The 16,595-nt window shown below is 36.1% G+C and overlaps 2 protein-coding genes across 2 annotated transcripts; both read right to left on the bottom strand.

Annotated features, from left to right (window-relative positions):
* Positions 1 to 55: 55 nt before the first annotated feature.
* LOC111431943 (K(+) efflux antiporter 2, chloroplastic-like) lies at positions 56 to 12,392 on the bottom strand. Its single transcript, XM_023068673.1, has 21 exons — positions 12,117 to 12,392; positions 10,008 to 11,730; positions 9,415 to 9,586; positions 9,239 to 9,329; positions 8,661 to 8,797; positions 8,504 to 8,563; positions 8,281 to 8,400; positions 7,489 to 7,557; positions 6,926 to 6,991; positions 5,604 to 5,693; positions 4,799 to 4,903; positions 4,545 to 4,673; positions 3,229 to 3,438; positions 2,758 to 2,907; positions 2,030 to 2,083; positions 1,851 to 1,909; positions 1,371 to 1,437; positions 1,074 to 1,250; positions 763 to 819; positions 604 to 678; positions 56 to 502 (listed from the first exon to the last, which is right to left on the bottom strand). Exons 2-21 carry the CDS (start codon positions 11,639 to 11,641, stop codon positions 380 to 382), a joined length of 3,645 nt encoding a protein of 1,214 aa, XP_022924441.1. The 5' UTR covers positions 11,642 to 11,730; positions 12,117 to 12,392; the 3' UTR covers positions 56 to 379.
* A 1,627-nt stretch (positions 12,393 to 14,019) lies between these two features.
* On the bottom strand, positions 14,020 to 16,266 carry LOC111432043 (LIM domain-containing protein PLIM2c-like). Its single transcript, XM_023068833.1, has 5 exons — positions 15,681 to 16,266; positions 15,498 to 15,594; positions 15,372 to 15,400; positions 14,982 to 15,071; positions 14,020 to 14,577 (listed from the first exon to the last, which is right to left on the bottom strand). The coding sequence occupies exons 1-5, from the start codon at positions 15,813 to 15,815 to the stop codon at positions 14,311 to 14,313; spliced, it is 618 nt and encodes a 205-aa protein (XP_022924601.1). The 5' UTR covers positions 15,816 to 16,266; the 3' UTR covers positions 14,020 to 14,310.
* Positions 16,267 to 16,595: the final 329 nt, after the last annotated feature.

Below are 16,595 nucleotides of genomic sequence, written 5' to 3'. Positions count from 1 at the left end.
CCGAAACCAACACTTTTGATGTTATTTGACGTACAAGAAGAAGAAAATCGGGAAATAATGTCAAAAAATGCAGGCTATATATAATAATAATAATAATTAACAAAATATGGAGTGATAGATCAAAATTTGGAGTGTAATTTGAATAGTGGTGGTTCCTATGGGTGTGGTAGTAGTAGAGGGTTAAAAGAGTTCCAAGCAGAGCATCTTGATGGGTAAAATGAAGCAAAATTATAGAACAAAATGTGGTGATCAACAACACTTATTATTGTTAACCCTCTTTTCGAACACCAAGTTTCTTCTGTACACTTTTATAGCAAATCAACCTTTTTTCTTCTTCTTTCTTTCTTTGTCTTGCCTGCAAACTCATGGACCACTGATATCATATGGCCAGTGTTCCTTCAGTGACTTGATTCTCGTCCGAGGAATCAGAGGTTTGAACTTTCGGTTTACTCATGATTCGAGAAAACCCGTATCCGAGTGAACTTCCACTGGCTTCACATAGCTACAAATGTAGACTACAACTGTAAGTTCAAGTTCCACCCATCACCCATATCTTATGCATCAATCATAGATTTGTATGTGGAAACAACTACGACAAAGTACCTCGGTAAGCTCGGATAAATGCCGAGACCTAAACTCGTTAATTGTTGCAGCAATCTCTGATGTGGGTAGTTTAGCCTTAAAAAGGAAAACAATCCATTAAGTTTTGAGAATAATACTACAAACAATCAAGTGATTGTTTTATCATAATAATGCAATTACCTGAGCAAGAACAGCAGCAGCTAACTGCAAGCTTGGTTCCAACGTCTCGGGAACTACCTGCAAGTGTTGTCCAGCATAGACAAAGATGACACTAAATTTGTCACATAATATGAACTAGACAGTTCATTATCCTTCAATTTGATCCTTTTCAAGTCATATAAAGCGAAAGCCATCACAAGGAATAGATTGGGCGCGTTCAATCACAAGAAAAGAAACACACCAAGCTTAAAAATTTTAATACTCGGGCATCACATTTCATGCTTTAAAATTTGAAGACTCGGCATCATATAGTAAGAGTTCAAAAATAGTACCGCGGTAGCCCCAGCCTTCTCTAAATTAAGGCCGTGATCAACATCATGAGCTCGAACAAAAGTCTTAACATTAGGGAAATACTTGCTCAGAGCCCAAACGGTTCTGTAATTTGCACCTGGCGTATCCAGTGTTATTGCTGCAGCACATGCCCTTTCAGCACCAACTTTATGTAGAACCTAGTTTAAAAAAAACAAAAAAAACGAAACCGAACGGAACTTTTTATCCATGTAATGAAAAGAGACTAATGCTTGAGTAGAGAAAGTCAAGAAAGTAGTTTCTCATATGAAATTCTTTACCTCTCGACTTCCTGCATCTCCAAAATACACAGGAAGGTCTAAGGCACGTCCTACAGCCACTCTATCACTGAAAGAGCAAAACACAAATGAATGATGTATAAAAAGTTTTAAAAAGTGCCTTCGAAGATGATCCACAGATTGACATTTATTCTTTACTGGTAAAATAGTTGACACTGATTATAAATTGATGTCTAGTTCTTTGTAAAGGAGTTTCTTCTTAGAAACATACCATATTTCATGAGGATTTTACTAAAACTTAAAATTGACTGCATTAGAATATAAGAGGCAATAAACGACCGCAAAGTATACTAAAATACATGGTTTAATGGTGGGTGCTTTAAATCGGGTCAACAAACTTCAATGATGCATATATTTTCTTCCAAGGAAAGCATGTCATTGTCATGCATATACACGGGATAAGACATGCTTTAGTTGTTCAGTAAAGCCAGTAAAGAAATTTTATTTTCTAGTGCCGCATACCTCCTCACATCAAGGGCAACAAAAGGAATCAGTCGCTCTGACAGAAGCTGGGCAATTATCTGAGGGTGACAAGGAAAGAAGGTAAATTTTTGTACCAAATGCCATATTAATAATATACCGAAACCTCTTAGTAAGAGTTAGAACAAGTTATATCTAGCAACGATGTACAAGAAGCAGACCTGACCAACTCGTCCAAATCCACAAATAATGATATGATCTTGTAAATCATCAGTCTGAGGAGATTACCAAAAAAAACAAAAAATGCCAGGGTTAGTTTGTAAGTAGACTAACTTATAATGTCATGAAGCAAAATTAAATTTTGCTTTAATAGTATGATAAATTGACCTCAAACAGAGAGCTAAAAAAACAGTATTCACCTAATATGATAAATGGTCAACTTCTTTGGCACTATCAATATGTGCCTAGCCTAGGAAGAAACCTTTAAAAGGTGGATATTGGAGCTAGATTGCACGCATCTCCACGCTCCACTAATTTAACAAGATAACTGTATGATTCTATAATAAAGGCCTAGAATATTGTAGGTATTTTGTATTTCAGGATAAGTGTCAATCGCAGGTCTAGCTTTCTCCATTGATTATTGGGTCAATACATGGTGAATTCTTTCGGGGCTACTCTACACAGTTCAATCAATAGATGACCTAATTAATCAATCTAATCAACCTCCGAAGAAAAAGATAATCATCTCAAAGTGAAGACATCCAAACAAGTAGAGCACCTTCCTCTCATTTATATAAGTTGCAATAAGTATAAATATTAAGTGAAGTCCTATTTCAAATTACCAAATTAATGTCATAGAAAACTCAATGAGAAATGTCAAACTACGCCTGAAAACTTTCCTAAGGAATCAAACTTTTAAGGGAAATCTCTTTTCATGATAGCATTTTACCTCACTTTCAACAGGCAATAAACTCCGAACATCATGCTGCTCAAACCGAGAAGCAATTAACTGACCACCAGCAGCCAGCCACGGCGTAAGGGCCATTGAAATTCCCACAACAAGAAATAATAAAGAGGATAGTTGAGAAGACATAATACCCTGTAGAAAACACAAATTAGCAACTTTATCCCTTCTTTTTTTTTTTTGCTAAAAGATCTCTATCATAAGAGAAATGTAAGCAGAAGAATCACCCTACAAACAACAAGGCCAAAATGACACAAATAGGCCTCCGGAAAATAATTACAACTACCAAAAAGAATTACTAGAAAAGTTCTAATCTTTGGCATTTTGAGAAAACTAGCAACCTTGGTCTTGCAATAAATGTTTTCTCAAAAATCAAAAGATAGCTGGAAAAGTTATTTGTGGGTAATAAAGCTAAGCATTCAAATTCATAATCCAACAGTTAATCGTGAACGTAACCTGATTGACAGCTTCACCAAACGCCACAAAAGCAAATTCTCCACCAGGAGCAAGAAGCAGCCCAACTCTTAACGCAGATATAATTGAGACGCCAAAAAGTCTACCAACCAAGGCAACCAATATAGTCTTGCCACCAATAAGAAGTCCCAAAGATCCCATGATAACTGGAAAGTTAGATAGAAGAAGTTTTGGATCGATAGACATCCCAACCTGAAAGTAAAAAGAATAACCAGGAAAATGTGGTAAATTAATGACTACAAATCTCAAAACAGAAAAGCAATGTTATAAGTGCAACCAACATAAAAATCTATTAGATTTCATTAGAAAACTTCAATATGAAGCTCAATCAATTGTTCACAACGTTGTAGTGTGACAGAGTGTACCTTCACTTGATTGTGAAAATATATCAGTTTAGTAGTGCATCTCTCAGCTACTCATAGTTGGAGACTCCAAATAACTTTTCTTGGTGCATTCAAATACTAGTTTCGTTTACAAATCCCAACATGTTGATAATGAAGAAAATAACATTGCAAGAATTTAAACTAATAATTTCCTATTAAGAATTTGTTGGTTGCTAGTTGAAAGTTCAAGACCATTTTTCCTTGAAGTTGTTTCCCAGCTTATAGATCGAGTTCTTTAGCTATAAAATCTTGAATTTGTTCTCCTTTGTTTTCCATTTTGAGAAACATGGGATTTCTTTTCTTTTTTTAAGGAGAAACAGCTATAATTTCAGGGATTTTTTTTTTTTTGTTTTGTTTAAGAAATTCAATTTCATTGACGGCATGAAATTACGAATAAGGGCAGATTGTCAAAACCCACCGAATTATAAAAAAGATTCCAATAGGATGAAAAATAAGAGAGCAATTTTTTAAAAGAAAGAGTAACTTTTACACTGAGCCACAGAACAGAAAATGTAATGAATCAAGAAAGCTATTAAAGGACCTCTCCTAGTCACAAAAAAGGCGGTTGTTTCATTTGTCCCATATGGTCCAAAAAAAACTCTGATAAGGTTACCCTATAGGATATGCAGTAATTATTACCTTCTCGCTGTTCCATTTTGAAAATCTTACTGCAATTTCTTTGGCTTTGGCAAATAAGAGGATGTCTTATCTTCTCCCGGCGACTCTCCTTTTTCTTTTCTTTTCTTTTTTTTTTAATATGTATTTTCTAATAATGCCTCTTGTAAAAAAAATCGTATACTACCACCGAACCTAATATATCAGGGGGCCGTCCTAGAAAGTCTAATAGAAGGGCATCATTAACTGTTCTGAAAAGCATTAACTGTTCTGAAAAGGTATCCAACATGAAATACCTACCGTCATGAAGAAGAGACCCAATAGAAGGCCACGATATGGAGCAATATCAGATTCAACCTGCAAGGAGAATTCCGTTTCTGCTAGCAGTAAACCTGCTAGAAAGGCACCCAGTGCCATTGATAGTCCGGCCTACTCTCAAAGGATGCAAAAAATTGAACCCAAAAAGAAAAGGAAAAAAAAAAAAAGAGATGAGCAAATGAAGTATTATTTCAGTTAGTTACTGAAAAAGAATCTTAGAGAGTGCAAAGCAGTACCCTGGCAGTAAGTAGACTTGTTCCCAGAATGACAAGTAGAGTGTTGGCAGAGAATATTTCTGCATTTTGATTTTCAGCTATTTGTTTATAAATTGGTCGTAGTAGCTGTAATTAGGAGGAGAAAAAACAAGAAGAAATTAGAAAACAAAGCACGAGATGTAGTACTGATATCTTAAGTGATTGTCGTTTTAAGTAATAAAATAATGTGCTGCAATGCAAGAGTCTAACAGAAGCTCTTCAGAAGATTCATTTCAAAGTCATGACGGTACCTGGTAAGGTAAATTCTTATCCAGTTTAAAATCAACTATTTGAAAGGAAAATGTGGTTTCGAGAAATACTTTCTAAACTTGAAATGCTCAACAGTCCAGAGGGAAGTTTTCTCAGTATTTCTAATGTTGTATTGATAACTTTTAGGTAGAAAATATGTATTGGAAAGAAAACGTGCAAGAAAGGGGAGAGGGGGACATAGAGATGAAATCAGCAGACACCAGTCAGCCATGACACAAATAAGTAGAAAATGAAAGGCGAATTAAAGCACTTTTGGTGGTGTTTCTTAGACTACCAGAAAAGGACCGGGATGATCATAAAATCTCAAGAACACCCACGTTTTTAATACTTCAACAAGAATGACTGCACATAAGAACTGAAATCACATGATGACTTTTAACAATCAGGTATTTTAGAAACAGTAACGTTCTAGAGGAGATCATATTTTTCCAAAAGAGCATCCTTCCATCCCTGAAGAAAGACTACAACAGGGAGGATAAGAGCTTCAGCGCTAGTAAGAAATAGAATCACCACCTACCAGGCGCCCACCAGCTATTATGGCAGAAATGGCAACTATTGCCTTAACAGCAGCCAGGCCGAGAGCTTCAGCAATGGCTTGAAAACCAATCTGAAAAAGAGTATGGTGTATAGATTTTTTATTTTAGTTTACACATCGTAATAAGTTTAACCACCTAAAATGTAAAAGTCATTAATTTAGGTCCAAATAAATAGCATAAGATGATTGAAGAAATAAAACTAATATTAGTGTAGGAAACCTCGAATCTGATTCCCATCTATAACAGAAAGCGGTGAAAAGAAGACAAATACAAATGTACAAGTCGTCAAGTAAATAAAATTTTAGATTAACATACAAACAGCACCTTATATTATACATCTTTTATTTAAGAAAATCTATCAATATTTATAAATTAAAAAAAAAAACAAATGATCTTATTTTCCTTCTTTAAACCAGAAATCCTCTATCCTCACAAGGTTTTGAAACAGGGACTGCCACTAACACTGTAACATTTTTGGAATCAAATAAACTTGTCCGGATAGGTGGTCAAAAATTTCTTTACCAAGACCACTCAATAGATTGCTTGTACCACTATCTTTTATATACTTTTATTTTTTATTTAACTAATTTATTATAACATTTTCCAGTTATTTTGAAATTCACCATTGGCCATTTAAGTTGCTCCTCTGTGGTCCTCTTCATTTTATGGTTTTAATCATAAGAAAAATAATGCATCCAACCAGTGACCAAAACACAAGTAGAAGACCAAGTAGCGTGTGTGATACAAAAAATCTAACAAGTACATGAGATAGCAAGAGGAGCAACCTCTTTTTCTAAGAAAAAAAATGCAGGTTTAATTTTCATTGTAAGTTATTATGTGGAGTCTAATTCTAGCTGTGGTGTACTTGTGTGTTCTTTGATTTTTTTTAGAAATCGTGAAAAATATGGCTCCTAGAATCAAACATGCAATTAAAATGGTTGAAGACGTATTTAAATAGTGAATACAATGGAAAATGGTGCTTAATATTAAATACTATTCTCTTATTGTTTGTTATAGGCTACAGCCCATCGTATCCATAACTCTTTTTTTCTTTAGTCCATGGGAAATTACCACTATATCCAAGACTCCAAATTTAGCAAACACTACTTCATTAGTAGTCTATAAAATAGATATCTAACACTAGGCTCCGGAAAAAATAACAAAGGGAGAGCGCCAAGGGAGTGCTAAATTTGAACTCTATCACAGAGTAATAAGGTTATCAAATAACTGTCACAGCCATATTTAGGAAAAAAAGAAAAGAAAAAAAAAAGCGCTGGAAAATCAACATATTAGAAGTTGTTACCCCTCCTTTGGATGAATTAGGTGAAATTAGAGGTATGAGAATCAGCAAAACCACCACAGCCAAATCCTGGAAACGAGGGAAAGAAAGTTAACTTGAAGCCTGAACAACAGTAAAAACAAAAGATTCTGATGTAAAATTTTACTTTTCCAAAAAACACAGAAACTAATCATGGGAGCAACCGCGCAGAGGACATACAATATTACAGATTTTCCACATCAGCCACAAAATTCAAAAGTAAGTTAGTTAATTCAACATAGGGGCCACAGACCCCCACCCAAAAAACAAAAAAAATAATAACAAAGACTCCCGTTGATGTTAGATCGAAGCAGAGAATGGAAACTATAAGCTATACGTTGCATATTGTGCAGTCAGTTCAAAATTTTCACGCTTCTCAAGTAGTTCATGTACGTTTGACCACAGTAAACTAAAAAGCCAAATGAGATTGAGTATTTGTGTCTGCAAGGATCCTATTCATTTTCAGACAAGTAGGTTGTGATATAAAATCACCCCGCCTGGCAATTGTGGTCTAAATGCATGTAATGCAATTGAAATAATCAAGATACCTGGAATAGTAAGACAGAAAATGTGGCACGCCCATGCCGTGAAGTGCTCTCACCTCGCTCTTGCAACACCTGCAAAAAGAGACCATGAACGAAGCTGACATCATCCAAAAAGTCTCATGTAGGCATATATGTTCATAGGCTACAATATCAATCACGAAGAGAGTTAATATTTGGCTAAATTCTGGAAAATTTCAAGTCAAGATCAAATGGTGGTTTAGGTTAACAAAGAGCCCAAAAAGTAACAGTAGAATACTTTAGAGAAAACAAGTTACTGGACCATATACATTAAAGAACACTGAGAATTAGAAAATATATTGTCGTAATATTTATTATTCAAGAATACCAAAACTAGACTATTAGCATGAATAATGAAACTTCATCTGATTAGCAACCATAATAATAACTGCTTGTATTCTCTGAGTGAGAAAATTCGAGTATATTTTTTTAAAACTGAGAATTCTAGCATATTGGGATCACAAAAATTGGTCGATGCTCTTTCCTTCCTTGTCTCTTCAACATTGGGGATAATAAGTCGTGGCAATTCTCACTAGCAGCCAAGAAAAAGTAAAATTCTGGAAAATTGCACGAGATTAACAAATAAAGATAAGCAATGAACAGGGACGAATATTTTATCCTTGAGCATAGATTCAGATAAAAGAAGTCAAAGTTAAGAACTATAGCAATACCACAGTTTACAGACATAAAAAATTTATTATCCAAGAAGTGAAAATGTTTAAGTACAATAAAAGAAAATGCCACAATGTCAAGAAAATACTTATACCATGTTCATACCTGAAGGACAACAGCAGTGGATGACAAAGCCAATCCATTTCCAATGACAATTGCAGCTGGGCCAGCCTGCCCACAGACAATATGAGCAACCAAGCCAACCACCACAGCTGTAACCAAAACCTGCATTTCTGAATAGGGTTAAATACTCATGGTAGATCATTTACAGACTAAAGCAAGGGTCAGCTAGGCCCCATAACATCAAAGAATTGAATTTCACAATCACCTGTGCAGACCCTAACCCAAATACATATTTCTTCATGGAACTTAGCCTCTCAACTGATAGCTGAAAAAACAATAACTTGGGTTCAATCTTTTAAAAGTACAACGCAAGTAAATGAATAAAGGAATAGAAACGAAATCAACTCAATTAAAAGGATCACCTCCAGGCCAATGTTGAACAGGAGAAAAACAACTCCAAATTCAGCAATTGCTTTTGTTCCATGCACGTGACGAATTATGGAGAGACCATATGGCCCAATTAAAATGCCAGCAGCCAAGTATCCAAGGACAGGACTTCCTATACAGCACATTGGACAAAATACACCATTGGTTGAAAACACAGAGATAAAGACGTAAATAAACTTGTCTAAAAAGCCTTACATAAACTAACCCAAATGCATATACACAATTTATCGTGAAACAGCCAGCAACATTTTCACTGTCTACAACTCCAACAAAAAGAGTTTGAAACCTACAAACCTAGCCCTATCTTAATCTGCACAAATAGTTTTTTCATTTTTTTAACGAAACAGAGTTGATGTCACAATAGCATAGTAGACTCGCACAAAGATGAGTGCAGCAGTGGCAAGTAGAAGTTTAAGTTTTCATGTGACGTTGATATTCATGAAACCAAAAACTTCGAAGCAATCAACCTAAGAACATTTAAAAAGAAAATAGCAAGCAAGCAGGCAGGTAGGAAACTCAGATCTATACAGAAAAGCATGCAAAACTTATTCACCTCCAGGAAGTTTCTGAAATGTTGGTACAAATATAACACTAGCAAGCAACAGCCATAACACATCTAACAGTGAAGCCTCCTCTTCATTCACCTGAAATTTTTTTAATGGAAGATGACATTGAAAGTTACTGCCAAAAATTTCAACTCTAAAAGGAAGCAACGAGTAGAGTACACACCTCTTGATGGGGAAGCTTTGCAATTAACTTTTTCACTCTTTTAGGAAGTTTCCTTAATTGTTGAAATAAAGGCTTTGTATTCAAGGAAACTTCATCCGTGCTAGTAGTGACAACATCAGGCTGCTGAAACATAAGAGAATTCCTTTCTGCTCGATTTCCTAAGATAGCAATCCTGTGATGAATTTCAACATCTAGTGACTATAAGAAGCAATCTCTTCTCTGTACACAACAACAAAACGAAAGAGCATACTATGGTCCACACAGGCCAATATACCAATAGGTATATTTCAAGCTCATGAAGCCAGTGTGTTTTTCACATGGCAGCATTTTTCTAAAGCTTATTACTTTTTCTTTTTTAACATGGTTGATGTGTAAGCTACAGTTACAATTTGAAATGCAAATGGGACGTAAGAATCTCTTCTTTCTAAGATTCCTGGGGAAGGAGAATACTATTGAAATACCTTCAACAGCAAGATGAAATATGCTTTGCTATAGCGAGCAGTAAGCAATATACTTGTAAGAATTATCTTTATGGGCCTTAACACTCTTTGAGAAGTGAATACAGAAATGATAAAGAATATGTTGGCACATACCCTGCTCCGAATAGTACTGCTCCAACAACTAGCTTTGGCAATTGCTTTTTCGTGGAATCCAGGAAACCCTGGAAGACTAATGCTGGAGTGAACTCTGTCCCATCAACTGCAAAGGAAAAGAATGATGCTGAAAAAAAGCGAGAAGATTTTTTCAATAGAGCCTTTGGGGAATTTACAGGTGAGCCTTCTCTGGTCAAATCCTTCTGTGTTTCCGGCTTTTTTGCTTGACTCAAAATAGACTTCTCTGCTCCAGATTCAACCTCTTTAGAGGAGTCTGAACTCAATCTTCCATTCTCGCTATCACTTAAGTAATATGGTTGATCAGAGTCTTCAGAATCTGAAAAGCTACCTGGTAGAGATTTAATAACTAAGGAATCACCACTAAGTGGTAAATCTCTATCCATTTCAACAGCAATATCACCAGATATTTCTGGAACTGCCTTATTATCCTCATTCTCAACTTCTTCAATAACATTTAACCCCTGTGTGATTTCCGAAGTGTCGACAAAAGAACTTGACAAGGATTTCTCCACTTTCTGTAAAGCTATTTCAGCATCACTAACCCTTTGGGCAGCCTCAAGTTCAAAAGCAACAGCTTGCTCAGCCAAAAGCATTATATTTGCGACATCTTCTTCAGCTTTCAACGCATTCAATTGTGCCTTTTCAGCCAACTCATTCAACCGGTCCACTTCCTTCTGTAACTCTTCCTTTTTACTCTGTAAGCGCTTCAATTCCGCATCACAATTTTCCAAATTTGCCCGGCATTCTTTGATGTCCTCCTGAGCAACTAACAACACTTCTTGCTCATCCTTGCCATCAATCTCCCCCTCACTATTTATTGATGTTTCCGGAAAATCATTTCCTCCTTTTGCCAGCTCCATTGACTCTATTGCCACCTGAAGCCTTGCCTCTGCTAATGAAAGAGCCATGGTAGCTTTTTGAACAGCTTCTTTGGCAGCATATTCTTCCTTCACTATCTGTTGTACAGAATCAAGAGTAGAGTTCACATCATTCCTAGCATGGGTTGCTTCATCTTGCAAAGCTATTGCTGTTTCTGATATTTTCTGGGCCTTCTCCTCGAACATGGTACTGTTAAGTCTTGCAACTTCCAGTTCTTTTATAGCCTTTTGCAGCAATTCTCTAAGCTCATCAACAGTTGGTGCAACCGTTTCTACTGCTTCTGCTTCTCCACCGGCTTCTCTGGAACCAGCTGACCCTACACCATCAGTAGGCACAGAACTGGATCCTTCATCACCAGTATCTACATATTCCATATTTCTGCCATTTCCATCAATAAATGCTAAAGAATCGTTGCTTTGACACTCTGAATGAACCATCCCCATCTTTCTACCATTATAGTTACAGTTCAAGAATCGCTTGTGCTTAGAAATTTGCAAGGCACCATCAAACTTGCTACCACAAACCAGACTCAAGTGAATGGAATCGCTAGAAGATACAATTCTGTTTCTGTTATTAGGCACCTTATAAATTACTCTTGAACCACCACTCAACTTGGCATCAAGAGCTCTACTTCTAAGCACATATCTGAGGCCAAACTGATCCAACGTCTTGCAATGCGTTCTTTCACTACCACATAACACATTTTGCTTCCAAATATGACAAGATAAATCCATGTTTACAGGAAAATGAGACAGGTCCTTCCAAAACCACCCAGTGTTCAATCACATACTCGTACCAACAGTGCAATCATTCAGCCAAACACCTGGTCAAACAAAACCAAGAACCGCACATGAAATGTGGATACAAACCATTAACCACACAATGACACAACCCTAAAACCACAAGCACGCGGGTTAAGTGAAAAACATGAACGTCATTCCATTCATCCGATCGGTCACTCGTGCATTCAATTCAAACGAATCAATCATAGACACATACAACTGTTCACACGGAGCACAAAACAACATAGTAATGCAATCAAATCCAAAACGCAGCCGGCAGATTAAAAAAAAAAAAAAAAAAACAAGTAATAACAACACACGAGCTAACAATACACACTCGCAAGACGTTTCTATCCGAAAACGCACTATCCAGACATATTAAACCATATTTTATTAAACCATATTTCTCAACAGAGGATGAACAAACCGATGCTGAAGGCTGAGAAAACAATGGTGAACGTCGGCGGCAGAGAAACTCAGATAGAACACGAAGCTCCGGCTACGACAGTCCGGGAGATGCAGAAATGGAAACAAATGAGAGAAAATTTGTAGTGAATTCGCGTTTTGTTTGGATGGTGGGAAAATGAAAGTTTCGGCCGAGAAAAGCCACCAGCTGCTCTTTGATATTTCTCGCGATTTTACAGAAATGGCCCTTCGTTGGTCGACGGGCTCATCGTTGATTCGTTTGCGGGGCGTTGGATATTCCGAATGAAAGGCACGAAGACACGCGCGCTTTTTAGGCGCGTGATACGCAGTCGACTAATAAAAGGCATAATGATCAAGTGAAGGAAGCTCCCTGTCAGCGACAGGGCGAGTTTAGTATTTTACAACTACTTTAATTATCCAATCTACTTTTAATTATAAATATATATACATAAATTATTTTAAATATATATTATTAGGATAATTTAAATATGGAGAAAAATTTTCATTATATTGAAACTCATCTATACCGTAAGGGCACTAGGACCATAGGATAAGACCTCAAAAGGCAATGTCAAATGTTTATTTATTAATTTAATTTTTTTTTTTTTAGAAAATCTCAATTTTCATAATGTGTAAGTTTTTTCAATTTTATAAAATTAGAAAAATAATTATGTGTATTTATGACATTTCTAATACTATTTTGACATTTTTTTTAAATATTTAATTGGCATGTTAATCAATTAATTTGCATGGAGGTATTTAAAGAAGTCCTCTCTCTTGCTAAAATAAGAGCGGATCCTCTTATTTTGATTTGAACCGAGAGATCCATGAATCGAGATCCTAATGCATATAGATACAACTGAGCAGAAGAGCCATTTTCATTTTCAAGTAGTGTTCGCTCGATTACGTATTAATCAATATTCGATTGATTAATCTGAGGTTATCGATAAAAAAGATTTGTCTAAGTCACTTCGTTTCTTTTTGTCCAAGTTTCTTCTCTTTTTGTCTAACTCACTTCCTTTTTTCTTTATGAATTTCGGGAATATCCCCATTCATAGGTCCGAGATCCACATCTATGAATTGAAAGGTCCAAATGATCAACTCTGCAATCAGTTGTTAGAATCAATAGGTCTTCAAATCGTTCATTTGAAAAAATTGAAAACCCAATATTAACGGTGGAAACAACCCAGGACCTGCTATTAACGGTGGGTTAGGCTATTACAAATAACGAGCCAGTGTGCCCATTGTGCCAATAAAGACGGTAGTCTCCAAGAGGTTGGATTGTGAGATGTGGCTAGTGTGCCATGCCAATAAAGACAGTCTCAAAGTAGGCTAGATTGTGAGATCCCACACCAAATGCATTTTAAAATCGTGGAGCTGACATCCATATATAACAGGCCAAAGCAAATAATATTTGTTAGCGGTGGACTTGGGCATGACCACATGATCAAACATTTGAATCTCCATCGTGTGGTAACTACAAACTTTGATTTAACAACAAAAATCCAAAGCTGTCTACTGAGATATAAGAAGACATGAAAGAATAGGGACAAAATGGTTCACAGAATATTGTCTGGGAATATGCTAAGATATCAAACCAACTCAATGACAAAAATTAGACTGCTAATAACAAGTAAAAAAGGGGAATAAAGTATCTCGAGCTACCAGTACAAGGGAGCAAGCAGAGACCCATGCTCGAGACACTAGCCATGTAAAAATAATAGCGTGGCACTGTCAGAACCGAACAAAATCAAATCAACAAATAGGAATTGAATATCTGATAGCAGTGAGGTTCGGCTGTTACAGTTCTATATCATACTTACCTCATCTAAACCGTGGAGAAAGTGGGTCGAATTACAACTACGAAATGGTAAATAGCATGTAATGGAATGGGTAGCAAAATGTATTTGGTGATATTTGAAATTGCAGGTAAGATCTGCATTTTATTCCAGCATCTCATTCACACAGAAACTATGGTGCAATTCTTTGAAAGCTGTGTGTACAAGGCTGACAAATAGGGCCTTGAATTACAACATTATAAATAGGAAGTCAATGTGAATGTGAACAAAAACAAATGGTGAAGGTTTTGGTTTCTCTTTCCCAGTAGAAAATAAATTTGGTAGTTTCATAAGAAGAATGAAGCGAAGAAGAAGAAGAAGAGAATTCTCAAATGCTGGTAGAGCAGAAAAGGCATTTCAAGATTGCTCTACTGCATGATCCTCGGATTGAGGCTGAGACTCGGCATCTTCTTCGGCGCGATCGGCCGGGGGTGTGGCGTTTTTCTTGTTTGCAGCAGCTTCAAGGACATGGTTGTAGTTGCCTTTGACCATGAACAGCTGAGAAAAATGGTGCTTGCAGTACAATACTCCATCAAGAGCAGCATATGAACCGTGTGTCAAATGGCATCCACCATGAGCACATCTAAAGCAATTCTTGTGGTAGCATTCCCCCTCCAGAGTCACCTGTTTAGCCATATATACATTTCAATTTTCAATTTTCTCAAGCCATATACGAACCTAGATGTAACGCATCAATCACAGATCATTTGCTTTGAAAACTGAACCATAAAACAAAACATTTTTTTTTGAACTACGTAAAACAACGGATCGAATCACAGATAATTTGCTTTGGAAACTGAACCATAACATTTTCTTTCAAACTAAAACAGACGAACAACGTTGTTACATTCAAGAAACGCCTCTATACGAACTTAAAAAGTCATTACAAACCCGTTCTATATCTTATTCCCATCCACATTTGAGAAGCTGCAGAGTTTTCTTTCACAATTTTGAGAAGTGGCAGGTTTCAATCAGACAACAGCAACCCAGTAACAATGTGATATCAAAGAAAGGTAAGAACTACAGACCTTCTCTAATGGATAAACTGTTTTGGTGCAAACAGAACATTTATCTTGAGTTCCAGAGAACATGGAGGAGAGTTTGCTGGGGGTCCTTGTCTGTCAAAGATTATGAAATTTGTATCAAAATTATAGCATTTTCTGGAGAGCACAAGCTTCAAATTTCATGAACTATCAAGCTCTAAATTGAAACAAAATCACAACCATACAGGTACAGAACAAGAATTCCCAGACCAATTTGTGTTTATCAACATTATTAGGAATGACATTCAAAATCAGGATTTGAAAGAAAATTTAGACTTAATCCTAATAAGCTTAGATATGAAATTGTAAAACACCAGAATTTTGCAGTTTTTCTGTTTTCTAAAACTAAGAAAAATGAAAAGAGTGGAAGCCTACCAGTTCACTCTGCTTCTCAGAAGGCTTGGCTGTTGTGATTCAATACCATGAAAATGAGAGAATGTCAGGAAATGAAGGAAAAGTAAAAAAGGAACAAATAGAAGAATGGAAAGAAATGTGTATTACTTTGAAAGTTCTTGCTGAAATTTCCAGATTCTTTAAAGAGTTGCTCGAAATGAGTCTTGCAATACAGGACACCATCCATCCATGAGTAGCTGCTCATCTGTAATAGACAACGAACTCGGATCAAATCCGCCAAAATCGAGTGTTCTAATACGAAATGATGATTTCAAATTGAGAGAAACTAACCGAAAGAGTGCCTTTGCAGTGGCTGCATTTGAAGCAATGCTTGTGGTAAGGAATTCCTTCAAGAGACAATAAATCAACGACATAAACAGTCTTATCACAAGCCTTGCATTTATCCAACGTTCCTGTGAAAGCCATTACGAAGCAAATTACTCTTCTACAAGATGGACTCGATCCGAACTTCGGGAGAAGGAAAAAAAAGAAAGAATTCACCCCAGAAACCAGGAAAAAAACAAGGGCGATTAGAACCCCAAGCCGTCCGAAGCCTTGTCTGCCAGATTAATTCGAATGCGACGGGACAAGATGAAAGGCTTCCAGTGATTAACTACAAAACCAAATTTATACATCAGAAATCTGAATCCAAATGTGGCAGAGAACTCTGAATCACAACTGGGATCAGCTCCAATTTTGGACATAATGGGCTGAATTCGAGGGAAACAAGGACGACCAATTCAAAGGAACTAGAGCTTTTTCAGAAAAAAATGGAGGGAGGAAAGATTGCTAAAAATATATATTTCTAAATAAAAAAAAATATAGTACCTCTTTTATTTTATTTCATCCCAAAAGTCCTTGTCATTTTATTTCCACGGCCTGGTCAGTACCTAGCCGCCGGACTTTTTTTTGTTCCAATGAATCGTAGATAAAATTATTTATTTTATTTGAAAACACAAAATTTTTTTGAAACAAAAAAAAAATCGAAACAACAAGAATCATAAAAAGATATATAGAATCAAGGTGCCATTCCTTACTATTATTCTTTATTTTAGTACTTTACTAGAATAGAATTAAAAAACTTGTTAATTTTTTAATTAAAATGAGTCCTCTTTTCCTAATCTCATCAGTCGCCCTGATGAAAATACGTCAACGTTCGAATTTTCATGATTCTTTTCTGATCCGATCTTTTTATTATTTATTACT

Source organism: Cucurbita moschata, unplaced genomic scaffold (genome assembly GCF_002738365.1).
Source record: "Cucurbita moschata cultivar Rifu unplaced genomic scaffold, Cmos_1.0 Cmo_Scf00037, whole genome shotgun sequence".
NCBI lineage: Eukaryota > Viridiplantae > Streptophyta > Magnoliopsida > Cucurbitales > Cucurbitaceae > Cucurbita > Cucurbita moschata.
Note: the sequence above shows the minus strand (reverse complement) of the source record. Positions and strands in the feature narration are given on the sequence as shown.